This window comes from Blennius ocellaris (genome assembly GCF_963422515.1).
Source record: "Blennius ocellaris genome assembly, chromosome: 11".
Classification (NCBI taxonomy): domain Eukaryota; kingdom Metazoa; phylum Chordata; class Actinopteri; order Blenniiformes; family Blenniidae; genus Blennius; species Blennius ocellaris.
The window spans coordinates 19,985,337-20,013,200 of NC_137660.1; the positions used below are offsets into that span (position 1 = coordinate 19,985,337).

At 44.0% G+C, this 27,864-nt stretch overlaps 1 protein-coding gene across 2 annotated transcripts in view; it reads left to right on the forward strand.

Annotated features, from left to right (window-relative positions):
* Positions 1 to 27,488, forward strand: part of otud7a (OTU deubiquitinase 7A) — a 40,956-nt gene extending 13,468 nt beyond the window's left edge. Inside the window, exons 2-13 of one of the 2 annotated variants that reach the window (XM_080504879.1) lie at positions 4,087 to 4,206; positions 6,761 to 6,914; positions 9,881 to 10,066; positions 10,160 to 10,378; positions 12,250 to 12,351; positions 12,838 to 12,965; positions 13,497 to 13,609; positions 16,258 to 16,385; positions 16,472 to 16,621; positions 22,707 to 22,821; positions 23,403 to 23,487; positions 24,153 to 27,488. In XM_080504879.1, coding sequence (XP_080361005.1) covers positions 6,830 to 6,914; positions 9,881 to 10,066; positions 10,160 to 10,378; positions 12,250 to 12,351; positions 12,838 to 12,965; positions 13,497 to 13,609; positions 16,258 to 16,385; positions 16,472 to 16,621; positions 22,707 to 22,821; positions 23,403 to 23,487; positions 24,153 to 25,712 — 2,871 coding nt within the window. In that variant the 5' untranslated portion in view covers positions 4,087 to 4,206; positions 6,761 to 6,829 and the 3' untranslated portion in view covers positions 25,713 to 27,488. Of the gene's footprint in view, positions 1 to 4,086; positions 4,207 to 6,606; positions 6,653 to 6,760; positions 6,915 to 9,880; positions 10,067 to 10,159; positions 10,379 to 12,249; positions 12,352 to 12,837; positions 12,966 to 13,496; positions 13,610 to 16,257; positions 16,386 to 16,471; positions 16,622 to 22,706; positions 22,822 to 23,402; positions 23,488 to 24,152 lie in introns of those variants that run through there. The other variant, XM_080504880.1, reaches the window with a different exon arrangement.
* The last annotated feature ends 376 nt before the right edge of the window (positions 27,489 to 27,864 follow it).

Sequence of the window (27,864 nt, forward strand, 5' to 3'; positions counted from 1 at the left end):
GAGAAATCAGAGTTGGGGTTTATATGCACTAAAAATATCACACAGTTTAATCAGACCCCATCATGCTTTGCACTTTGACGTTGGCCTTTTGTGACAGGTGCACATGCACAGCTGTATGTAAAAGTCCATCAGTATTGATGTTGGATGAGTTACTTCAACTAATCAAACTTGTTATGTTGCCTCTTGTGTGATGGGCCTGCGTTGTTTCATGCATTGAGCAGTTTTGCTCTGGCAATCCGAAATGTGCTATAGATTCTAATCAGATTATAAACAAGGTTCCATCTCCTCCAATCTCATCTCATCTCATTCGAATAGGACCAATCTAATCAGATTTAGTGTTTACATGAGGGGATTGTAATAACATTTGTGTTAAATTGGTTTACTTCTGGCCTTTGTGCGACACAGTTATTCTCGCAGCAGTGAAAGTTAGCAACCGCTTTATTGTTAGGCAAACCATAACGGGGTGTTGACCAAGAGGTTAGTGAAATTAATTACCTTAATCATCCGAGTCAATGAATGAATAAATCTCTTATTTTTTTCCCCCCCCAAGACATTTCCTCTTCACATTAGGTTTGAATGATTGCATCAATAGTAAACTTTTTGTATTTTTATCCCTTTAAGGAAGTTTTTCTATTCTATTCTATTCTATACTATAAGAAAATGTATTTGTTGTATGAATTGTCATAACTCCCAGATTGTTCTGCTCTATTATCAATGTGATCAAGCTGTGCTGGGTGTGGCCCCTGAACTAAAACGAGTTGATCACATTTTTAAACTGTAGCTGCTGAATGTTTGTGTGTCGTGATGCATTTCGGCAGCCAAACGACTCAAAACAAGTCCAGTGTCTCCGGATTTGACTGTTCACAAAGGGACCTCGTAAATACGAAAGGATTTGCAGGCAAAATGCTCACGGGTCAGTGGGCCTCTGGCGAGAAACAAAAGCAGTATGTGTGTGTGTGTGTCTTCGCATGAGCACAGTTAAGGCTGCACAATTTGTCACTGTTGTGTCACTAATAGGTCTACTCCTTAGCAGCGAAGTTAGAAGGTTATAAGGAAGCAGAAAGATTCCGCTGAATGTGAGATTGTAGCTCCTGGCAGACCACACGTTTTCACCGTACAAGTGTCGAGACCGCAAGATCAAAGATGGAGCCTGGAGCCAACGTAGTTTGTTCTCTGGCTCAAATATACTGTATAGTAGTGAGAGATTTACTCACTGATCACCAGGTGTGGAACATTTTAGTATCAGCTGCAAACTTCTACCTGCTCGTCTATTTTCCCAGTGATCGAAGTGTTTACTTTGGTAGCCGTAGCAACCCATCCGTCACCTTATCTGAACCCGTTCCATCGACGTTAGGGCCATGGAGGCCGTCACAGAGGTAACACTGAGCGACACTCCAGCAGAAACCCATCGACACCTACCTCCACTTCCTGTTGTGAAGCGAACTTCGGTATGACTAAGCCACTCAGTCACAATGTGTTTCAGCAATAATCTTATCTGAACTGTTGGAAATACATCTGACATTTTCCATCTTACATGACCAGAAAGGTTTTGCTTTGAAATGTACTGGAGTCAAAATGTAAGATTGTATTTTGGGACTTGTCAAAGTATTAGAATAACATACTCAGGTGATTTTGATTGAATTAATCTATAACTCGGTGAAAAGTGTAAACTACAACCCCAAAACCCTCACGCCACGCATTCTGAGTGTCTAGTGATATTTAGTTGTTAATAATAAGAACCGGAGCATTCCTGATTTGTCATCTCTATTTCCCTTGAAACATCTATTAAAAAAATAATTTTATTGATTAGAAAAAATGGTTTTTCATTTATGTTTTAAAAATGTGACTTTGAAAACAAGTTTTCTTGTTTTTTTTCAAGGACCACATAGAGTCCCTTTTGATCTCAGCATCAAAATTAATAATAATAATCATAATCATAACAATAATCCAAACTACCAATCTCTTGTTACATTCATTGAATAATTAAATGTCTTTCCTTTTTCTTTAATGAATTTTTTTTTTTAATGAACAACCTGAAATCTTGTGTAGAAATGCGTAATAATGGTTACTTTAAGACTTGCCATCACACAGTCATGACTGGTTTTGATCCACGGACTGGATGTTTGATATCTGCTTTCACGCTACGATGAAACATCAGATACCAAATGTTATGTTATTTTGGCAGTAAAGTTTTCACTGATGTTTGATATTATAAAGTGGTGGTTTAGTTGGGACAGTATTAAACTTTAGGGAGTACTAAACTTTAGAGAGTACTAACCCGAAGAGGTAATTTGGTCCGTAGTGCGTATTCATACTGAAATATTAGTCAGGATCCACCGTGAGCCTTTTAGGAAGAGTGTTTCCCAGGCAAGCTGAATATTTCAGAACTTGTCGTTTATAATTTTTTCAACACAAGTGATCCCACTTTTATATGGAGGCACTATTAACTTTTGCTTTAGATGGATGTTCCCCTAACCTTTTATCCACTGCCGATTACAGGAAGCTTCCAAACACTTTGATTAGTAGAAAGATTGGTGTCAGTTTTTCTGTAAACGTTCGTGAGTCGTAAGGGCAAACTTCACTCTGGCCATCGTCATCGGCTCCGAATTTTTGTAATTACAGCACAAATTGCAGTCACTTCACACGAGCCGATGGTCCACATTGGAAGGAGACACATCATCCTCTTTCCAAAGTTACCGTGAGAGTTTGTTTGAATAAACAGGACTCATACAGGATCTAACCTTTCCTCTGTTGATGTGAATTATGCATGACACTGAGGAGATATTTCAGTACCACTTAGGGGAGCTTTGACACTAACTCTTCAGCAGTTGACAGTGTTCTGCTGAAAGGCTGGAGAGAGGCGTCAGCTGGCGTGATCCATTGAAGGATGGCAAAATAACCACGGCCGTGTTTCCACTGCGCCTCTCGCCTTTTATTACCCGTCGCCGTCACATTTTCCATGTGTGTTCGTCTCCACACTGTAATACTCATAATCACACCTCCGCCCGCTGGGTCATGCTCAGAGCTCATGTGAGTCAGTCCAACATCGGCCCGATACCTTTATCATGCTTTATGTGAAAGTCAGGGCATCTTCTTTGCCACATTGACAGATTTGTTGCATACAAATCTTTGTAAAGTCCAAGGGCCTGCCACATGTACGATTTAGTGGCATCCAGTGGTGAGGTTGCAGATTGCAATCAATTCGATCATACTTACTTTGCTTTCACTGTGAAACTTTCTAAAATACAAGAGATATTTTTTAATCCGATATTTTGTTTGTGTGTTTTGGGGCTTTTTGAGAAATGAGGTGGAGTAATTAAGGAGAATAAAAATAGAATTTGTTGAGAAAATGTTTTGTCAGCTCACAGCTGACAGTGGAAATCATAAAAGCAAGAATAAATAGTCCATATCAGAGTCAGGGGATTAGGTGTTATTGTAGAATCAAGTGTTGTCCGGGGTGGGTGGGGTTCTGCCTCCTGGCTGTCCGCATACATGTCTCTGAGGGGAGGGATATTTAATTCAGGGGATTCTACACGTATGTAATTATGTTTTTCAACCTTTTTGATTCCCTCTAAATTCATTCCATTGTACCGTTAAGCATTTCAAGACACATATTGTATCTTTTATCATAGAAAGAATGAATGCCTGCAGTCAAAATGTTGTATGTTTGTACAAAACATCAGGATTTGTTTCATTTGAATGTTTTTATTGAATACTTGGGTTTTCATCAGGCCCATGGGTGCAATATACTCAACATCACAGTGATTAAATCTGACTTCAGGTGTGTAGTTTCACTCATAGACGTTTCCATCCACAGTAACACGAACAATTGATGTGCAAAACAATGAATAGAAGTAAAATGTCAACTTGTCCAGCTTGTTTATTTACACATTAAGAATTTAAATATATAGCTCAGCTAATAAATCACCGCAGCAGATTTGGAGACGATGGGCGGGCCAATCATCGGTCCCCGCCCCTGGCCTGGACAAGACTCGTCTCTCTCCTCTGCATTCAGCCTATCAGAACCAAAGACCAGAACGCTGTCCATCAGGATGATGACTGTGGATATTTCTGTGTATGTTTCAGGGTTTTCTGCATCCCCAGTGTCTTCCTCTCCTCTGCTGCCTCTGAAGCCATGGACTAGAGTCCCGACGGTCCCGTGGTCATCAGATGGCTTCTCAACATCCCTCAGCAAAAATAGGGAACGTAAGTCTCAAGTCAAACGTGAGAAAGGGTTTTAATCACCTTTGTCTCACTATTCAGCTCAACGAATTGAAGCCCAATGAAGAAGAAACAATAAATAAATGGGTCCTATTTTCCAGCATTTTTGAACCCTTGTAATTTGCAGTTCAATTATGCAGTAGAGCAAAGTGTGTGTTGCTCTCACGTAAATCAGTCTAGTTTAAAGGATATAACCCCATTTTATAGAGAATGGAGTCATTTTAAAGGGTCAGAGTGTATCCACATAGTTCAATAGTTTATGTCTGTTTTCAAATGTCTATGCCTTGTTTGATGAGACTGGATTAAATAACTTAAACTTTTTTCTTTATATATAATAGGCCTGTCTGTAAAGACCCAGGCATGCTTTTAAACAAGGTGGATTTTTTTTTCTTCTTTTTTTAAGAGTCTTGATGTATCTTTAAGAGTCCGTGCTTTAGGGAGTCCAGGTCTTATTTAGAAAAGTATTTTTTAAAGCGCTCAGTTCCGGTTTAAGAAACTAAAGATTTCCATTTGCCTTTTCTTTGAGAGGCATTAACTGACATTAACTGGTTAAGATTTCCGGGCCATTTTTGGTCAATTGTGCCATCTGTCATTGTGTTTTATAATGTCTTCACATCTTGTTGAGGCATTTGTGCCACAGTTATGCTAATAGTGATTATGACTAACAGGAAGCTGGACAGTCCGTGGTTCCTCCAGCCCACATTCTTTCACATCTGATACATAAACATGCATTTTAGTGTTTCTGAGTCATAATTGCCTCCCACAGGGAAAATGATCTTATTAGGGCTGTTATTAGGTGAAAAGATGAGGTCATGGCCTATAATATTCAGCTATTTCTGTGTCTTGTACCAGACCTTTAGTGTGAAGGCTTTTTGCTCTGCAATGCAATACTGTGATTCTTGCTGGATGGGTGTAGTCATGCACATGTGTAGTAACTGAATACCTAACAGTTTGAACAGAGGAGAATATAATGGATATCCTCTTTTTAGAAACAACAGCAAAACAAGGTAGAAGAATATATGAATTATATTAAACTTTTTGCTCTTTGTCATAAAGCTCCAAATCCAGCTGATATTTACACGTTGTGAAGGAAAGAAAATTAAAAAAAAAAAACATACATTGGCTCATAGTTTTGACCTGATCACTTGTTACACATGACTCTTAAGTTCCAATCATTTGAGCAGACCAGCCTGTGCTTCCTGCGCCTCCAGTCTCTCCGCTGGATAATGCACATTCAACACAATGCAAATGGTTGACAGTAACTAGGTCAGCTAAACTACAGCTTAAGTGCAGCTTTGACTCATTAATAATGGATATGATAAAGCCTGAAGTTGCTGGTTCTTGAACAAAGGTATTTTCTTCTGTGAGGCCAACAATTGAGCAACGTTTTTTTTATATGCACGTAAACCTTTAGATTCCACGTGATGATGGTTGTGACTGAAAGGACTTTTAAATCTGGAGATGGTTCTGTTGTGGTCAGTCGAAAAGATGCTCTAATTCCCCAGCCGCCCCCGTCAGGGTCGATGCACTAAGATCACTTGGCTCCAGTAGCGGTAAACAATAGCATTCGCGTTGTGTCAGCTCCATTTCCAGAGCAGAAGGTCTGTGACTTTACAAGACCGGGCCAGACCCTGACGGACATTCCTGGCATGTGACACACAGCGTCCGAGACTTTCTGGTGCTTGCGTCTCACAGGCCTGTGGGCAGGCTATCTGCATGTTTCCAGCAGGTCAAAGCAACAGACCTGAACAGGCTCCAAACCTCTGGCCTGCAAACAGAGGCCCAGTGTCAGAGTCTGAAACCTGGAGGTGTTTGTTACTTTACTGGCAGTGTTCAGAGCTCAGTTATTCCGTCTCCCACACAGCCTCAAGTGGAATGAAAGCTATGCATGGACTCATTCATTCCACAGTCCAAAGGAGTGAATACGTGCAATTTAGGAGCGTTGTTTATCACCTAAACAAAGCAACGCTTGTTGATATTTAGAGCCCGGGTGCTATATAGCCGTGATGTAAACCTCCAGCTGGGATCATATTAAATAACGCCACGCTGAGTCTCCAGACGCTTATCGACTGACTGGGCATCCGTCCCCGTTGTCTGGCCCAGATGTAGTTTACATGCTGGATCATACCCAGAGACCTCTGGTTGACACTCAGTGGCAGGAAGAATTTCAATGTTGTTGTGATTATGGGCAGCAGGCCAAAGGCTTTGGAGATAGGCAGGTGTGTCCTGGACATAACCGCTGGCTGTGTGTTGTTGATATTACATCTGTGATGCTGAACATTATGTTATGACTGTTAGCGAGGGCTGGGGAGGAGTGCTGGGAGTGGAGTGCTCCTCGCAGTACTATAAACTATCGGCTCTATGAAGCATTACACATCGGTACAGGCTGAGGCGACTGGCTGGGATTAAACCAGGAGAGAGGGGCAGCTCAGTAAGTGTTTTCCACAGGGGTCACATAAGGTTTTACGGGCGTGTCTGAACATTTGTACAGCTTGTTGATATTCTCAGTATGTCAATGCATATATTTATTTTGCCCTAGATGAGAACGTGAAGGCTGGCGTCCACCAAGGCCACCGCTGCACCTTGGGCAGCACACACACATGACCACATGACTCTGGACATGGACGCGGTCCTGTCAGACTTTGTTCGGTCCACAGGGGCAGAACCGGGTCTGGCAAGAGACCTGCTGGAAGGTAAGCACTCATCAGACCTTATATTGGCTTTATTTATTTATTGTCTTCTATAGGCGCGAATTTCCATTTTGATCAGTTGCTCGCCGCTGTACTGTGAGTGCACTCGAGTGAGTAGAGAAGGAGGAAGAGCAGAGGAGGAGAGGAAATGAGAAGGAAGGAAAATAATAGAAACAAAGGAAGGGGAGGAACGGAGAGAGGCCTGAAACTCAAAGCCAGCGTGGTGATTTAGAGGCCGGTGTGACGGCTTTACGAGTGGACTCTGCAGGGAGAGCATTGTGCCCATTCATTGGAACTCATTGAGGAGCACAATCCGTGTGTGTGTGTGTGTGTGTGTGTGTGTGTGTGTGTGTGTGTGTGTGTGTGTGTGTGTGTGTGTGTGTGTGTGTGTGTGTGTGTGTGTGTGTGTGTGTGTGTGTGTGTGTGTGTGTGTGTGTGTGTGTGTGTGTGTGTGTGTGTGTGTGTGTGTTTGCGTGTAGATGTAGAGAAGGATGGTCATTTGTGTCTGATTTGATAGTCGTTGATCTGAAATTTGTACACTTTCAGGTAATTTTTGTGACTTTGACCAGATGAATAAGGCAATAAAGTGTAAATGCAGCTCCAGATTTGTCCACTGAACAGGAATGGAAACATGCACTACAGTAATCAGGCCTCCATTAACAGATGAAATTGTCATATAGTGTTTGCAGTTTGTGTTTGTCCTAGAAAACTTTATGTCAGAGTGAATAAAATGCAGCCAATGTCAAGTCTGTGAAAAGAAAGAGAAACGCGCCCGCGCCCCCCCCCCATCTCTCTCTCTCTCTCTCTCTCTCTCTCTCTCTCTCTCTCTCTCTCTCTCTCTCTCTCTCTCGCACTCTCTCGCACTCTCTCTCTCTCTCGCTCTCTGGCACACATAGCCACAGTGGAATATGTGACAGATGGCAAACAAGGCAGTGCACTCAGACAAGGCAGCAGACATGAGACCGGATGTCCTGTCTCAGTTATTCTGCCTGCCGCTGTGCTCTGATGTTGCTCTCCAGACCTGCTGCATCAAAAAGCTGCTCTGTGACCCCGTGGTCTGTCGAAGCTGGGTACTGGATGTGATGCTTCCCTCTAGAGGCCACTTTATGTAACTGAATGTACAGCAATGACTCGGCTTTGACCTCAGTTGCTGCATTTCAGATTCACATATATGAGTATAATATCAATCAATCAAGACAGTGGAAAAACAGCAGTGTAGTGTCAGTGTTGTGTAAGTCAGAGAGGCAGCATGTTGCATTTTGTCAAACTCTCTTTAAACACAGTTCACCTGGTTTAGTCTCAATGTGAGAGGAAGGCTTCAGTGAAGTTACACAGCTTGTAATGGAGGCCAGTAATGTATGTTCATACTGCAGATCATGTGATAATGTATAATGTTTTTGCTGACAACAGCCATTATAAATGAATGGGCGGAAGCAAGGCTTCCCACACTGAAGCATTTAAAGACAGTGCATTAGGAGCTGAGTGGCTGCACCTTAAGTTGCTTTCATGGATCTGTGTAGCTCAAGCCACTGAGATCCATATAATGGATCAGTTTTGCATTGATTGGCGAGAGAGGAGGACTGCGATTAGTGGTGCTCGGTTTCATGTCTGCTCTGTTGACAAGCATCATGTCTAGAAGTTAGTCGGCGTGAAAGGAGACAACCTCCTCTTGGTATCTTGTGCTGGACCTGCTCTCACAAACATCCTCAGGTTGCATGTAAGTATTGATGTGACTTTAGTGAGGAAACTGTGAGAAATCACACTGAGATATAATAAGACTAAGGATTGACTTGTGTCTCAGAAACCTTGAGGGGGTTTCTGCTGGATACCCTGTGTGTGTGTGTGTGTGTGTGTGTGTGTGTGTGTGTGTGTGTGTGTGTGTGTGTGTGTGTGTGTGTGTGTGTGTGTGTGTGTGTGTGTGTGTGTGTGTGTGTGTGTGTGTGTGTGTGTGTGTGTGTGTGTGTGTGTGTGTGTGTGTGTGTCTGTGTCTGTGTCTGTGTCTGTGTGTTCGTGTGCGTGTGCGTGTGTGTCCTGTGCATGAAGATGGTGTTGTCAGTCAGTGAAACCATCTGTTCCCCCCACTATCTTTTTTTATCATCTCACCTTAACATCCTGCTTCTTAGAGTGACTCAGCATGTTGACTGAGTGGCTTTGCCCCATCTCGACTCAACATACCACGTCTGCCTGTTGTTTTTAACGTTTTCTTAAAGGAATAATGCCTCATCTGCAGCATTCTCTGCTGTTTCTCTGCATTATATCCCTGCTTTTTCTTCACACGTCCAGCTATGAACAGCTTATGTACAGTATGAGGCAGTCCTCCTTACTTTTAAGTGGAGTGCACATGAAATATTGAAAATTTTGGTAAATCCTTTTTATTTAGCATATATTTCCAAAATATGTTTTAGAATAATACCCAATGCAGTTTTAAGAATTCTTTATCATCTCGTGAGACACTTTTCTGGCATTTTTTCAAAATCCAGCTCCCCTCGGGGACCCCAAAGAACTTCAGGGGATGCAGCAACAGAAACATGCGAGTGTCTTGGAAATGCCTTTTCCCATTATGATTTTAATTCATTTTAATTTATGAAGGTAAAAATATGATTTAAAAAAATGAAATGTGACAGGTAAAACTAGTAAATTAAACTGAATACTTTAAAAAGTGAAATGGAGCCAAATTGAAATTATAAAGACAGATTTAGGCTTTTTCTTGCCTATAGATAGTAACGGCAGTTACCAACAATATCTGAGAGTGTGAAACATATTGGGAAGTCCAGCTTTCAGCAAAAAACTCTATTATTTAAACTATATTATTATACTCTACTATTTGGCGGAGGCAAAATCTGTGTAGTGTGAGAGCTAGGAATTGTACTGTGGCAAGTTCTGGCAGAAGGTTCTCAGTTTAATACACTTTTAAAAGCCTGCGACTTATATTCTTCAACATTTTTTTTTTTTTTGCTTGTGACCTGCAGGTAAAAACTGGGACCTCAGTGCTGCTCTGAATGACTACGAGGAGCTTAGGCAGGTCCACACTGCCAACCTGCCGCAGGTCTTTAATGAGGGCCGCTACTACAAGCAGCCAGAGACACGTGACACGCCCAACCATGTCAGCAAGATCGACAGGCCGTGTGCACAGAAGCAGGAGGACAATGCACAAGGTGGCCGCCTCAACGCGGTAGACGCCAGACGTTTTCTGTCTTCTCGCCTGCTTCCACCTCACTCGGTCAATGCTGCCTCCATCTCCCTTTCAGAGAAGCGTCTGTCCCGCGGTATCTCCCATGCCAGCTCTGCCATCGTCTCCCTGGCAAGGTTGCAGGTGGCCAACGAGTGTACCAGCGAGCAGTTCCCTCTTGAGATGCCGATTTACACATTCCAGCTACCAGACCTCAGCGTCTACAGCGAGGACTTCAGGAGCTTCATAGAAAGAGATCTGATCGAGCAGTCCACCATGATGGCTCTGGAGCAGGCCGGTGAGTGCTATACAATGTGATATGTCACATTAACTGACATCCCTTCTCGTACTACAGATATGAGATATGTAACACAATCCTGTATTTCCCCTCATTTGTATAATGCTGAAAAGCTGAAACCACACAAAGCGGCAGTGTCGGGAGGGGAGGGGAAGTCAGTGATGCAGACAGATGTAGAGGATGAGGCAGATCAGAGTTACAGCATCATCTGGAATGAACAACTGATTCAAAGCATCCACGATCCCAGAGGATTCATATCTCAGCTGATCCTTTGAACTCAACTAGTGGGGAGAAACTAGTTAGTGAAGTTTGAAATCCTCCCGGAAGCTTTCCCACGCCGATACCACGGAGATTGTAAATCCCGTCCCACCTAAATCTGTTCAAGACCTGATAGCAGAGAACCAAGAGGAATGTTGGCTAAAATTAACCATTAACAAGCAAATGAGAATTAAACAGTTTTCATGTTCCTGTAGTTTCATTTTGATTCACATAGACAACCGCATGATTGTCTCTTATAATAGAGCAAATCTATATTCAGTAAATCTTTCAAGTCAACATGAACTGTATGTAACCCAAACTATGGGTTTCACAGCTCAGACACTCATATAAAATGTTTATTCTTGCAATTAGGAGTAAAACTACAACCATTTCCGGATTAGCCTGGTTTTATGGGTGGTTGAGCCGCAGCCATTACAATCCATGTGCACTACATATGGATTGCTCATAGATGTAACACCATTCAAAACTACCGGGAAGTCTGAAATTCCACAGAAATGTAGTACTGGATATGTTAATTTGAAACCTAATCAAGCTACACTGCAGGGTGAATCTTTGAGCGGCTCTTCTGTGTTTACTCTTGCTAAATAAATGATGCAGGCTCAGAGTAGTGAGGCTGCCTGCAGTAAAGCAGCGTGCGGTGCCCACGGCTGTGAAACAGTCGCCTCCCCCTCTGGGATGCAAGCAAGGATGGTGATGGAGTACAAACTGAAGATACTGTAAGAGTTGTGGAAGATATACGGAGTGGTTGGCATGAGACAGACCCAATCGTAATAGCGTGCACATACAATTTACTTGAACTGATCATTCTTGCCGGCTTAATTTACTGTAACCATACAGACAACAAAAAGAGGATTGACATGATCCTTATAGATAACTGTTTAGAAACAATGAAATCACTATGTTAAAAAAAAAAAAAAAAAACAAGAAATTGAAGACCTATAAATGAAGATACGTGTAAGATAAATCACGCATGAGTGTTTTTACAGTGCACCATAAAAGTAGAAAAGTTTGTATTATGGATGACAGCAGCCTGTAAATGATTGGGTTTTACATTTTGGATCCCTGTGTTGGCTTCTCTTGCGTGAAATCACCAAAAACGTGTCTCCCTTTGTTTTTTTTCACATTTCCTCTTATTATTATGCACTTTAATCTCCTCCTGCTATTGTTATTGTGATATTGTAGTATGTTGTCTGCCAAGAAAAATAAATTAGCTCTGGCTGTATTCTGTCATGTTTAGATGTTCCTTCATATGCACCGTCTCTCCGTCTTTTGCGACAACTTGTCAAGTTCAGGGTTGTAGATGATACCGACTTATCAGATCACAGGTTATAGCGGGAACTAACACAGTACATTTACATCTACGGGCGATTTAGTTAAGCCAATAACCTTGTCTCTGGTGTGTGGAAGGAAGCTGATCCTGACTTGTTTATGTCATAAAGATGTCTGTCACCTCTCTCAGTATCTCGTCAATATTTCATAGCTTTACTTTTGTGAGAAAGTTTTGTTGTTGTTGTTAGATGCACACCGAGATTAGCTATAAACAGCTGCGACCCTGTAATGAGACCCTTTTTTGTTTACCTTATTGTTTCCAGGTCGTCTGAACTGGTGGTCCACCATGTGCACCAGCTGTAAGAAGCTGCTTCCTCTTGCCACCACAGGAGATGGAAATTGCCTTCTGCATGCTGCTTCTTTGGGTGAGCCATCCATACACCCAAATGCTCATTTACATAATACACACTCAAACACAAATGTTCGAAATTTTCGTGGCCTCTTAATAAACGTTGAGCTTTCTTACCCACACCTGTGTGAGTCGGGGCCACTGAAGCTACTGACAGGTACGGTCTGTGCTGCGCCGCTGCAGCTGAATCCAGAAAATGGAGTAAGAACAGGCAGGGAGAGCTAAAGGAGGGAGGTATTTGACCTATACATCACAGGAAACCGTCAGCTGCGGGGCACAGGCAATGATGGCACATCCAGGTATGTGCTGATAAAGATTCCCCTGTGTGAAGACTAGTGGGCTAGCAGAGTGTTAATGTAATCTGCACTGACAGCCATCTGATGAGTGACCAAAGACAGTTTTAGGTATGGAGCCGGGGTCATCTCTGAACCACGTCCTGTTTTTTGTTTTTTTTCTTTTTCAATGTTTGCCTTGTATAATATGTCATCTGTGTGTGGATCAGGGATGTGGGGCTTCCATGACAGAGACCTGATGCTGAGGAAATCCCTGTACACCATGATGAAGAGCGGAGCAGAGAGAGACGCCCTGAAGAGGAGGTGGAGGTGGCAGCAAACCCAACAGAACAAGGAGGTTGGGAGAGTGTCCGTCTTTGCACGCTGCACCTCGTCAACGCATCACATCTCCTTTCACTAGTGACACATTAATGAATCCATATGAGGAGGCCTTCAGTTAATAAGTGCCGATTTTATTCTGTGCTGAGCCTCACATTTGGACTTTTGCTACAAGGAAAATTGCCTTTCCGTGATACCATGCGTGCATTAGTGGCAGTGCTTAATGCTGTTAAATCCTCCGCACTTCCTCTCCGTTCTCTCGGTGTTGGTGGATTAAAGTATTTTGAAATCTATTAGAAAAATGGTGTCACCGAAGATAGCTCAGACTAAGAAGTAGTCCAGATGCTCATGTTTTAAAAGTGCCCGAGGTGTCCCGGTGGCCTCGTGATCTAAGACGTGTCTCATGTAACGCGGCGTCCCGGTTAGAGTCTGGTGAGGGTCAGGGGCCTCCACCATTGTCTTTCAGCCATCACCACATGAGAATATAGCAATGTGTGCGAACAGAGAAAGCTTGAGGATTTAATATATATTCTGGGGTGCCTTTGTGCAGTCGGGCCTGGTGTACACTGAGGAGGAGTGGGAGAGGGAGTGGAACGAGCTGCTGAAGTTGGCGTCCAGTGAGCCTCGCACTCACCTCAGCAAAAACGGGAACACCAGCGGAGGGTAAGGTCCTTTTCTCATATTAATGCATCGAGCCTGGAAAATAGCCACATGCATACACACAGTGAACTTCAAAGGCAAGGAGAGTTTATCTGTAGAACATACTTCATATGGGAGGCAATTCAGGAAAAAAAACAAAAAAAAACAATCAATGCACCACAGCTACTCCTTCACATATGATGTTTGATTTGGCCTCAAGTTTTACGTCCGATACCTTCCCTGGTGCATCATGAGTACTGTGAAGCCGTCAGCGGTGGGAACCCAGCCAACAAAATTCTAGTTACAGTCTCTCTTTCCCATCCTCTAGGCCACCACCAATGCCCTGAATAAAATACAAACTTTGATCTGAAAAGTGTAGAAAGTGTGAGTCAGGAGCAAAGAGAAGTGTTCAAAGAACTTTATCTAATCCTTAGCTTGAGGCCGCAAAAAGAACCTGATAGATGTTGACAAAGTAGATAATAACTATGACTTAATGAGCGCAGGGGCTGCACAGTGGTATAGTGGTAAGCATGCGTACCTCATCGCAACAATGTCCCTGGTTTGAGTCCTTGTTGGGCTTCAGGACTTCTGTGTCAAATTTGTAAAATATTCTGAAACGTCAAACAAGACATAAAAATCCCAATACAACCTGAAAGGTATATAAGCAGGTTTATTCCCTAGAAGGGCAGCATAATAACTGAAAGCTGGCTACCCTTGTTTGTATCTGTGGGTGCTGTTACCAGGTGTAATTCTTGTGATCCAAGGGTCTCCTCTCGTCTGTAAAGTCTTAACATATCTGTCACGGAGTAGTAGTAAGATACAACATGTCATAGAATAGCTGCTCTGTAATCATTGTGTAGGATGAAGTGGATCGACCGTAGGGAGTTGTGCAGTTTTCATCCCACGTCGCGCATTACATGTCTCCTGCTGCGGTTCATTTCCTGGGATGCGGAAGCTCGTCATTAAAACTGAACCGACCTCTCCAACATCAGTTTTGTCGGGGAAGCTCGCCGAACCCACTTGTACTGTTGCTGTTGCTCTTCCACTCAGCTGCCTGGATTTGATAACACCATTGAAGTTAACTCTGCCATCTACTGGCTGATATCAGTCAGTGTAAATCATTTCTGCTCAAGAGGCCTCCCCAGAGCTGCGGTTTACTTTTAGCTGCAGCAAGTTGCATAAATAAGGGCAAGTGTGGGTTTATCTCAGACTACAGAGGTAGATTGGAACTCTACCTCTGTTTTCATCCACCCATGCAGTGAAAGATTGTGGTTTGTCTTTGTTTCCATGTCTACTGAAATACACACACACTCATATGCTTGATGTTAAGTATAGCTGTTAGTCGAATGGAATAAAAACTCGTGGACAGGAAGTCTCGTCGAGGTGTTTCCTTGGGTTGAAATGCTCGTGGGTGAAATAACATGTCAGTTAGTCTAACCGTAATTGTCTGTGCTCACAGTCAGAATTGTATAGACATGTAAAAACCTTGACACAGGTGATCGAAATGTCTGAAAGCAGCACAATGTCTCTGCATTGTTCCCAGTGCAGACTCATCTGAGCACGCAGCAGCTTTCCATCACTGAAAATTCACCTTTGGAGAGACTAATTTACTCATTTAGTCTGCAGCTTTAACCTCTCACTGAGTTTGACTGGAATACAGTAATCAGTTTAGGGTTGTTTGATGGTCCACGTGTGCGATGAGCGTCTAAATAGGATGATTGGGATTCACATATTAAGAGGCTCTTTATTAGAGTGAATTTGGCAGTGTGGCTGTTTATGTGGCTGACAACTTAATTGTTGTACATCCTTGGGTTCCCTGGTGGTTGCATGCTTGAGAGGTTCTTCTCTATCTCTACCGCACTCTGTCTCTCTTTCTCTCTATCTATCCTGCTTTCTGTCATATTCAAATGCATGTAAGAAAAGATGGACATTGAGTAAACAGACCAAAATGGTTTGACTGTTCAGGAATACGATTGTACAGGGCAGCAAAACCTAAGTTTTCATCTTTATCACTTAATTTATTCATCTATCTCCTATACGTACAATACAACTGATCTGTCTTTGGGACCCACCATCACCTCTGAATGACAACCAAAATCAAGAAAAAGTTCATTGAACTCCAATAGGGCTCAGTTTGAACCAGACTTGACCTTTGGCCAGCGACCTGGTGGAAACAGGTCAGTGACCCACTTTTTGGTCACCCGCTGAGAATCACTGTTGGAGTTGTTCTCAGCCATCTTTGGGTAAAGGCAAAGTACAGATCACCAGTCCATCACAGGATAGAGAACGACAGAGAACCACTCAAGTTTACACTCACTAATTGGCCTTGAGTGCCTGGTTTTGTTCGGGTTTTTTTTTTTTTTTACTCTGAAGAGAAATCACAGTGTTGGGAGAAAACAACAAGAACAAGCAAACTTCACACAAAAATGCCCCCAAACTGGACTTATGGATATTACTGCCACGAGGAGCGCTAACCACTTTATCACAGCCTTCGACCAGGTTATCTTGTCTGTTGGGCACAGTGATGAAGGTTTGGATTACTCAGACACACAGATTGTATGCACATGGTTGTGAATTGTTTTGGATCACTTGACATGTTTCAGAAAATTGCTAAAGGATTAAAAAAAAAAAGTAATGTTTTTTTTCTTCTGTGTTGTGTGCATGTCTTTCAGGGTGGACAACTCAGAGGATCCGGTCTACGAGAGTCTGGAGGAGTTCCATGTGTTTGTGCTGGCCCACGTGTTACGCAGGCCAATTGTAGTGGTGGCTGACACGATGCTCAGAGACTCCGGAGGAGAAGGTAGACTCCACTGTGTGGTCTCCCGAAGGACAGGAAGGAAAACGGTTGAGGAAAACTAAAGTTGCATGGTTTTGACTGATTTTCAGCGTTTGCTCCCATCCCATTTGGCGGACTCTACCTGCCCCTGGAGGTACCTCCCAGCCGCTGTCACTGCTCCCCTCTGGTCCTGGCCTACGATCAAGCCCACTTCTCTGCACTGGTGTCTATGGAGCAGAGAGACCAGCAGCGAGAGCAGGGTGAGCAAATGTCCAGCATCACGTGACTCCATTGCATAACCTAATAGAGAAAAAAAACATCTTGATGTTGCAATCTGTACAGAAAAAAATCTCCCAATTAAAACCAAAATGTTCAGATGCTGGTATAAGCAATATAGTGGCAGTGTTTGCTTTTAACTTGATTTTTAGATTGTGGAATGGAAGCAAGTGGTCCGCCTGTCCTGCTGAGGGTGAATAATGTATGAGACAGCCGTCTAATTACCTGTGATCCATTATTAAAACAGGCCAGTTGGAAGCAGGAACCAGGGAGTGGCCGACATGGAGGGAAGTGAACAGTGTGCTACTTCTTCTGGTGTCGGGTTGACCAAACATTTCTCGCCCTGATCTTGTGCAGTTCTCATATGAAATCCCTGCTACGACATTAGTCGGCCATGCGTCTGGCTCTCAGACGGGAATGTGCGATGTGGCGCTCCACAAAGCATATTGATTGCGTTATATTGTGGCGTGCCTGCGCAGACTTTCCACTGTGCTGGGAAACTCCTTGTTTTTTTGTCTTCTTTTTTGCCCCTTCAGATGCCATGCCATTCCCACTCCGGATGCATTGCTTACTCTTGAGGTCAGGGTGTTCGTCACTCGGAGTTCCTTTAATTGACAAATAGAGTGGATCTCCTTGACAACTAGTCTTAGCAGTTGCTGCACTCGTCTGTATCTGGCTCAGTGGGTGGATCTCATTTGTCATTTGCGTAGGCAGCCAGCCAACCTTGTCTTTGTTTCTCACTCTGAAATACAGAAACATTCACGCAAACAGCTTCTTTCTTCCTCTTTGCCTTCCTCTTTTCTGTCTTCCCCTTTCTTGTGCTTTTCTGAATATGTCAGGTCCTATTCTCAGTCTATAAACACCAACCTATTTATTAAATCGGGGTACAGCCATGTCAAACCAGTACACAGACGTGATTACTCCCCTACTGTCTGCAGCCTCAAGCCTTGTCCTTAAATGCCCCTGCAGCACAGACAAGACACAGCCCCGAAATATCCTGTATTGGTTTTAGTGTAGCAGAGGTTGTTCTCCTCATGTCCACCAGATGGTGCATATGTCCACAGAACCCACAGCAGCTTTCCTCACGCCACACCACCACTGCATGGCTGTACTTTTTTTCATCCTGGTACACTGTGTCCTGTGATAGGATCAGAACGAGTTTTGTCTGCAGTCTCTTTCTTCCCGAGATGTTATGAAAACACTTGTATGCCTAACTTGGTGGAATTTGTATGTCTTGTGAGGGCTCATGTTTCACAGCACTGATCTAAATCTGTGCTGCTGTGGTTCGGATTTTCTGCATCTGCACACATATTGATGTATAATTCAGTGCCTCTGTTTGAAATCATTCGAACCGGGTGTCTGCGTGCATCTTCATCTACTTTGTGGATGTCACGGAGCGGTACCGTGTTGTTTCGCTGTCTCGTATCTCTGAACGTATGCCAGACGTACAAGCAGAGAGTCAGACTGACAGACCTAATCTTCCACTGCCAATTAGGGCAGAGTCGCCCCTGCAGGCCCCTAAGCCCTCGCCGCATCGCCACATATGGGCAGTGGCCCCAACGAACCAACCCCTCTCGCCGCTGACAGTCGAGCCACTGTGTGGACGTCTCAGGTGGACGCTTCCTCTCGGTTTCCCCCAGCATGGCGAAGAGCATCTGAGGGGCTGTCAGCCTTGTGTGTGTGTGTGTGTGTGTGTTCAGGTGTCAGTGGCTGCGTTAGAATACTAGCTCTTTCTTCAAGCCTCTGCGTGGGAGATTGTGCTCGAGTCATTCCTTGTAACCTGACTCTAAATCACACGGGAAGATCAGGCGACTACTACTTCTATTGCCCGTCTGGTAGTAGGTGAAAAAAAAAAAAAAAAAACGTGTGAAAAGGGGTGACCGAAGCCAGGGGTTGGGTTCAAAACTTTTTTTTTTACTTTCAACTTTCTTTTGAATTCATCCCTCAAAAAGGCTGAGTACAGTAGTCAGGTGAAGCCAGCTCGTACACATGTGTTTGTTTTCTGTCAGCCTACCGCTGCTCACCTGCTGTGTGATAATGACTCGCTCCTCAGTGGATGCAGCGCACTGTCTTTCATCAGCTTGTTTGTGTGCCTGCGGCTGGGCAATGTATGAGAGAGGAACTGACCCTTTGGAAAACGTTGGAGCTATTTCAAGCTCCGGCCCTAATACCAAAACACTTCCAGGTTTTCTTTGGCATCCCATCATCAAGTCTCTAACACCCATCTGAATGGAGTAAATGGGCCCCTTTTACACAAAGACCACCTACATGACAGTGTGGTGGAACCATTCAGTGCTGGTCAGGTTTGGCGTCTCTATCTTTTAAATGCAGCCCATGTATGACTCGCCGTGCAGTCAGTGTAATTGAACCAATATGGCAGTCCGCTTCAGGGTTATATTTGTTGTGGTTACTTTGGATGTGATATACTTGTAATTGCCACCACGATTTGCTGTTAAAATGTGAAGCAAAAAAGCTTTGGCTATTTTATATGCATGGCTGCTGTTTACTCTAGTGAACTGGGTCCTTTAAATCTGCAGCTGTGCACAGTGACCAAAGTCAGGAATTCAAATTTGTGTATTTTCCAGAAAGTACAAATTGTTCTTGAGTGTCAAGGCAGAGTTCACATTGGCTTTGTTCTTCTCTGCTGTGAGACAAACCTTGGGGGAAGTGTCTCTGTCCTTTGGAGAAAGGTGGGAGAAAGAGGAGAAGCTAATTATATTCTGCTCTCATGACACAAGCCAACACATAAGCTCTCATTTATAACCGCGAAAGCAGAGATGTTTATATTAGCCCGGGTCAGATGTACGAACGCTTAGAAAAATCTATCAACCTCGCTTCCACCAGCTGTTTCCTCACAGGTTACACCCAAGTTCTCCCCTCTTCTCTCCAACTGTGTCCCCCTCGGCTACATGTTCTAACTGAACGTAGACGAGGCAGAAGCTATGTTGCTGAGTACACAGCTTGCATACCGCGGAGGGCTATGATGTCATCCGTGTACAAGCAATGAGAATCGGTCATTCAAGGACAACAAAACAAGGCTGCCAACAGGGATAGTAAATATGTTACAGCACACTTTAGTCCCCCAGAGCTCGCTTGGCAGTGTGGAAACGCTGAATCTGGACCAGGCCCAAGCGGGAACAACGGCGCACACAGGACTTTGGAATGGAGAGAAAGGGGGACAGCTGCATCGTAGGAGCCAGGACGGCACCTCAAAGACCTCTGCTGCCTGCTGCATGACCCCAGTGAGAACCGAGTGGGAGCTGGATCACTGTCTTCTGACTTCTGACTGTGTGTGTGTGTGTGTGTGTGTGTGTGTGTGTGTGTGTGTGTGTGTGTGTGTGTGTGTGTGTGTGTGTGTGTGTGTGTGTGTGTGTGTGTGTGTGTGTGTGTGTGTGTGTGTGTGTGTGTGTGTGTGTGTGTGTGTGTGTGTGTGTGTGTGTGTGTGTGTGAGATTATGACAGATTTTTTTTCTTCTGGGCAGCAATGTTCTAGGAAAGACCCTCTTTGAGAAAGGCCATTTTTTTCCCCCCTCCTGGTTTGCGGTGCCGCCATGCCATGTGCTCTCGTTACCGCTTGGCTGTTGGGCTGCAGGCGTGTTAGTCATACACTTTATTTGGTCGCTGGTGGAACATGCATTGTAATTGTGCAACACAGGGAAAGCTCACTTGGCATACGAGAACACATTTCTAGACTAGCTGAATTTACATCCATCCATCTTATATACCAGTTTCCAACTTAGGATTGTGGGGGTCCTCAGACTTGGGAAGACAACAATGTTCAAGGTTTCCCAGAGAAAACTAATGCACAGAGACAAAATGCAAACCGCAGAAGAACTCCAAATATATCTTCACAGCATGGTGTTTGTTCTGTCTGTGTTTTGACCAGTAAGGCATCAAAAAGTGACAGATTATGTCAATACTTTTGACGGTGAGCTGCTGGTAATTGATTACGGTCACGAAATAGATCTCTTAATACGCTGAGTTTATTCTCCGTTCCAAATAGGTTCCCTTTTTGAGCTCTGTCTGCATGCTGGTAGAGTATCTCTAGTCTTTTGATGCTGGTACACCTCCTCAATAGTTCATTTATGTCTGCTTCAAAAACAGACGTTATATCAGGTTGAGCCTCACTGCAGACAAATTGTATCCCTGCTCCACAGATGAAAATACTTGACTGCCATATCGATGATGTAACTAGAGCTTGAAGAATCAGTTTTTAGACTGACCCACACAGGGCTGACAGCTCAGCTAATGTGTCAGAGCAATATCCGTTCCTTTTCCAAGTAACTCTTCTATAGAAGTGACTGCATTCGAGTACGTACACATTAAGTGTTTGTCCGACTGTGAGTTTGACAGTGAACGTGTGAAGAGGATGAACTAAAAAAAGAGACTTCAGAGGGACAGAGTGAGGATTTGACCTGTCGTATGATCAGGGGCACAGGAGGGGTTAGTGGCTTCACGTATCCACGTAGCCCCGCGGAGCAGAGAGGCCCGTTGGCAGTGGAAGATGTGATGAGGCACGGAGGAGACTGTGTCTTCCATCTGGTTGTGACGGCGGAGGCTGGAATGTCCTCAGCCCGAACAGCCTGCCTCTCTCCTCTGTCATGTGGATAACAGCCCCCACATAAGGTAGCCTGAGGAGAGAGCTGCTACGTGGGCCAGCAAGGTCTAGCAAGTCCTCCATATACCGTTGTTTTAAAACGGCGCCCACGCGTTCCCACAGAAACGCGTACACGCCTTCACTGTGCGCACACATGCACACGGACCGCAAGAGGAAGCCTCTCGGTAGGTGTCTGTTTTATGTTCTGTGCTCCGTGATTAGTGCTGAGACCCTCTTCCTGCTTGTACGCAGCTGATCATATCAGAGGGGGATGAATGAAATTATTTCTGCACTCCTGCTCTTACTGCTTCATTTGATCGTAGTCTTGTTACTATAGTGAGTAGTAGCGAGCAGGCGTGATCAGCTTTTGTGCTGCTCGCTTCCTTTTTTTGCATCTCTCTCTCTCTCCCTCGCTCTCTCTCGCTCATCAGTTCAAATGAGGACAATTCCGGTTCGTCTCAGTGTTGGTGCGGTTTTGGCTGTTATTCCATTTGGTATAATCAACACAATGCTCAAAGCCGAAGCTCAAAATATAAACAGTTGCATTTGTGTGGTTGTCAGTCAAACTGTATGCCCTTAATATATAAATAGTTAAATAGTAAACACACACACTCACACAAGAGAGACACACAATCTCATACACAGTCACACCGAGAGGAAATTTACAGTAAAGTTACAGGACGATATAAAATGGATGTCTTTAGACTTTGGGAGAACGATAGACTGGAAGAACATGCAAACACCATTTAGGAAGGCTTCAATTCAAACGAGGGTCTTTTTTGCTGGGCGACAAAGGACATTTTTCATTCTTCTATTGGCAGATATTTTCACTTTTTTGACTGAATATTGATGGATTTTGATGAAGTAAAACAGGTATCTGCAACCTTTTCCCACCATACATCCAAATGAAGGAAACACAAGAACTTAACTTTTTGGAATTTTATTTCTGTGGATCAAATGTAATTCATGCGGGAATTTAAAAAATGTGTTCAATATAATTGAGAGCTGTTGACGTTTTATCATAATATTTTGACAACATTGATCATTAATTCCTCCCCACATCTTAAACATGGGTCAAAGCCTAAACACAAAATGTAAACCCCAAGTTGTAAAAAAGTCAGATTTCAACTTTCATTTTACTCACATAGAAAAAGTATAAAGACAAATTTGCAGCAGACTACACAGATGAGTTCGACCAAGGCCCTTCTTTGTCTGGATGAGTCAGTATGAGCGACACTGACTGGTCACGGTCACTTCTCAGCCTGAAATATGAATGACAGATCAAATACACTCCCAGTTTACTTTTCCCTGCACTGACGGACATCCCGAATAATTATCATGGCATTATATTATTCTCGTGTGTCCCTTCGGCCTCTGACATCATGATGGCCTCAGAGAAATGGTGGCACGCAATTTTGTCTCTGGTGGTAAAGCTTTACCAAACTAATGTTCTGATAATCTCATCTCCTCCAGCTGTTATCCCCCTGACTGACTCGGAGCACAAGCTGCTGGCGCTCCATTTTGCTGTAGATCCTGGCAGGGACTGGGAGTGGGGGAGGGACGACAGCGATAATGCCAAGCTCGCCAAGTAAGTCCCGTATAGCATATCGCCGGATGATGCTTATCAACAAAGCCCACAGAGGCACTGACTGCGAACGCAGCCACGCCAAGGGCAGGAGGGTTAAAATGTGCAAGCCAGGGCTGTTCTGTTGGTCCACCCACAAAGCTACATGTGGGGGATTTAACTCTGATTATGGGCTCCGGGTTCAGGTCACTTCAAAGTGTGCGGAGTGAGAGAACAAATTGTGAGCCACGTCAGTCATTGGTAGGGTTTCCCGGGAATGGCTCCACTAAAGCAGCAACTCCCTCTCTGAGTTCAGCAAAGAGTTTATGTAAGGGTTTCTGTTTCACATTCCTGCTAGTCAGGGGGAGAGTTTATCCTTGAACAAGCTGCAGTATGAACAATGCAAATATGCACTGAAGAGAAGCTCCAGGCATTCACTAACACCATGCCTGTATAGTGCCAATCAATCAATACACTGCAGGAAGTTTTCCATGTAGAGGTTAGGAAAGGTTCTGTAGCTTGTAGAGGAGTTACAGCCAGCCTGTACTTTACACACAAAACTGAAATCGACTTGTTGTTTAATTCTTCCTTCTTCGTTTTTGCAGTCTCATCTTGTCTCTGGAGGCCAAACTCAACCTGCTGCACAACTACATGAATGTAACATGGATCCGAATTCCATCTGAAACAAGGGTAACTTCTTCTCGCACATGTGCCTCTTGTTTGTCACGGTTAATTTACCACTAGAGAGGCTCCCGTTTCCAGATGTACTGAAAACTCCAGAGTCCAATCAATCAGATTTATTCACTGTCAGACTGCAATAATCTCAGGAATTTATATTTGGCGTGGTTATGAATCATCAGATGCGTGCAATGAAGTTGCTTTTCTAAACATTTTTGTCTATTCGTCTGGAATGGAATAAATAGAGATCATTTAAATCGCTTGACATCTAAACCAAATTCAGTGTCCAAACATCTTGCTGAACAAATCATAGACTGTGGAAATAACAAGCTTGATGAAATCTGTCTATGCATAGTCTGATTTGATCTGATAGGAGACGTATGTCTTGGAAGACATGTCCAAGTGTCTTCGTGAGTTTGTGCTCTTCTGTTCTAAGACGAGTCCAGTTGACCTGATTCAGTTGCTTTGACGAGATTCCTCCATCTCCTCCAGTATGTCCAGATAGACTGAACCCTGTTGAGATAGAGCCTCAGTGGATGCACTGTTCTTCTTTATACTAAAGATAGTTCTTGGTGACATTGGCTGTATGTTTGGGGATTGTATAATCGTTTGTTGGGCGCTCAGTGAAAATGCTTCCCTACATCTTGTGATTTTATTGTGTGTGTGTCTGTGTACAGGCTCCCCTGGCTCAGCCAGAGTCTCCCACAGCCTCTGCGGGGGAGGATGTCCAGTCTCTAGCTGAGTCCATGGACTCTGACCGCGAGTCCGTTGGCAGCAACTCCAACGTGAACACCGGCAAGCCCAACAAGGAGAAGGACAAAGACAAGCAGCGCAAAGACAAAGACAAGAGCAGGGCTGATTCGGTAGCCAACAAACTGGGTAGCTTCAGCAAGACCTTGGGCATCAAGCTGAAGAAGAACATGGGAGGCCTGGGCGGTCTCGTGCACGGTAAAATGAACAAATCTAACTCTGGCTCAGGTCGAAACGGTGAGAACGGAGGGGAAAAAACAAAGAAGAAGGAGTCTAAGACCACCAAGGGAGGCAAAGAGGACTCGGGACAGTCAGCCAGTTCCACTTCATCTGAGAAGGCCACGAGTCCGTCCCCTACAGACAGACCCTCCAGCTCCTCCCCCACCGAGAGACTGGACAGTGCAGGGAGAGTCTCAGGGGACAAGAGTCTGGAAAACTGGAAATACAGCACTGATGTCAAGCTCAGCCTCAATATCCTGCGCGCTGCCATGCAGGGCGAGCGCAAGTTCATTTTCGCAGGTCTCCTGCTCACCAGCCATCGACACCAGTTCCACGAGGAGATGATCAGCTACTACTTGACCAACGCCCAGGAGCGCTTCAGCCAGGAGCAGGAGCAGAAGAGGAAGGAAGCCGAAAAGAAGCCCCCCGCCTCCAACGAGGTGGCCCTGAAGAAGCCCGAGCATGAGAGCATCTTCCAGAGGGAGAGGTCCGACAGCTCGCCCCCCGAGAGCTGCTCTCCCGTCCTGCCCCACCACACCCACTCCTTCAGCAACTCGCAGCCTCCTCTGGGTCTCAAAGTGCAGGGCAGGAACAGTCCCACGCCCGCGGCACCCCTCGTCTCCGTCCCCGTCCCTCCTCTCACACCGCCGACAGCCCCGCATTACGTCTCTCATCCAGCCCCACCCCCCGCGCCTTACTCCTCCCCCAGTATTGGTGCTAAGCGACCCGGGCCCGTTCCTGTGTCTGCCCACTACAGCCATACGCCGCCCATCCAGAGGCACAGTGTGATTCACTTACAAGATGTCAACATGCAATCCTCCATCTTCCAGGATGACCCTTATAAGCCCGTGGTGGGCACGCTAAAGACATGCGCCACCTACCCCCAGCAGAACCGCACACTCTCGTCCCAGAGTTACAGCCCCGCTCGTCTGTCGGGGGTCCGCACTGTTAACACCCTAGAGACCCTGTCCTACAACATGCCGGGAGAACACAAGTCCCACACCTACACCAATGGATTCGACGCAGGAGACATTCAGGACTGCCTAGAGTTTGCTGATGAGGACAACTCGTCTCACACCTGGCTCAACCAAGACAAAACCAAAGGGCGGAGCTCTGGAAGCCCTTTGTACTGCTTTCAGCAGCGCCGCTGCAAGAGGGAGAACTGCTCCTTCTACGGCAGGCCGGAGACGGATAACTACTGTTCCTACTGCTACAGAGAGGAGCTGAAGCGCAGGGAGAGGGAGAGCAAAGTGCAGAGGCCTGTATAGCCATCACCGCTGCTTCAGCCACTAGTCAACAAGGCAGCAGGAGACTGGAGGGGAAAGACACCATCTGCACTCTGCATTTAGAATTACATGATGGCAAACATTTTTCCTATTTTTTGAAGAATGCTCGTGTATTCCTGTCGCCCTTCCCTTGTTGGTAAAGATTATTCCTTTATGATGGGGGAAGCAGAACGTGAAACAGTGAGCAGCTTTGGCCAGATATTGTTATTTTTGTGTTACTTCTGTCTCATTGAATTTAGTCTTTTACTTGTTTTAGAGTAAAAGTCATCTCACCGTGATGTAACTTTCTGTGTGTGAAGGAAAGTTATTTATTTTTCAAAGTACAAAAGACTTGCGTCTCGTCAGGAAGGAACATTTTAGCTCTTTTAATCCATTTGAATGCAATACCTCTGCTCGGTTCTTCAAAATCTCTGTTGAAAATTTGTAGTTGTTTTGCAATCAAAAGAATTTGAACGGGGGATTAATATTAGACTTTAAAGCAATAAATTGGTGATTTTTGCTACACCCTCTCCCAATTTTGTCTATGCACCAATAATATAGTTACTGTAGGTTAACAGTGTCTTGTAAATTGTAAACGATTGTCACAGTGTGCTTTTGTAAACAAATTTGAACTACAGGAATTTAAATGTGCAAACATCATAGATTGTAATCTTGGGATTAGGATGAAATGTAAAACTCATTTGTTTAAGTGTACCTTTGTTCTTACTGGGGTGCAAAGTGTCCGCTCTGTCAGAATTGGACTTCAAATATTGTGCAAGAAGACGTTTCACATTTTTGCCCGTAGTCAACCTTCTAAAAGTCCACAAGCACTGCCAAAAAAAACTGGCTTCTTTAAAAAAAAAAAATACACAAAAAAATACACAAAAAAAAAGAAAGAAAAAAAAATCAAAATTTGCAAAATGTTTTCTTTTTTTGTGCCAAACACCAAACGATGTGCATAGGATGAATCGCTTCTCAAATATGCAGTGTTTATGGTGTGTTTCTCTGAGTTGCCTGTTAAACTTCTCTACTCGGTTAAATGTGTTAGATGAGAGGAACTGTGGGTAGAGAGAACAGGCCGATGTGTATTCGTCTGAAGTGTTATTATTACGTGTCTCTCCCCCCCCCCTACACACACACACACACACACACACACACACACACACACACACACACACACACCCACAGACACACAGACACACACACACACCCACAGACACACACATAACGTGCAATCATGGTATTAGCACTACGTGGTGACCTGCAGTATAGACGTGTCACCGGTCCAGTGTGAGATTGTTCTTCTTCCATATCTAGAGGCCGTTAAAAGAAGCACCTGCTGCTACGAGCACCTCAAGCCTTTGTGATCATCAGTGCTTTAACCAATCAGTGGGGTTTGTTTTTTGTTTGTTTTTTCCACGACCCCGGGCCTCCAAGTGCTTTCTGCTCATTCGACATGACTACTGTAAAGACGCAGTGTTTGTGTTGCTGTTTGTTCTGGTGATGCTTGGATAATGTACCATGCTGTCCTTAACTAAGTGTGTCCTGGCCAAGGATGTCCACTGCTCCCTCAGTTTGCTTCTGTCTCTCTCCTCTCCTGTACACACTGCAGTGTTGCTCCTCCTTGTTTCTATGTGACTAGTTCATGGACTCTCACCATGTTAGGACTGTAAGATATGATTTTGTATTCCTTTAAGAGTTTTACACTACTTTAAATTATTAATTTGCACATTAGGTACAGATGTAAATATGGAGAAAAAAATAGTTTATTGTTACAAACATGGTGTGTCTGTGTTATTTATTTTTTGTTGTTTTTTTTCCTGTCAAGAAACATCATGAGAAAAAGGACATTTCGAGGCTATTTTTGGATGGTAGTGTTTAAGTTATTTTACAAGAATAACATGCACAACAAAACAGTTTTGGCTGTTTTCTTTATTTCTACGACTGAAGCATATGATGATTTTACTAATTAGCATCCAATTATGCTGTAATGCTTCACACTATAAACACTGATGTCCGTCCTTTAAACAGTTCCAGGTTTATTTGGCAAAATAGCACATTAGCAGTGTATTTACAAAACACCATCAGGATACACAGGAGATCATGGGAGACCCAAGATTTTGCCTGCTCCGACATCAAAATTAAGATTTGCACA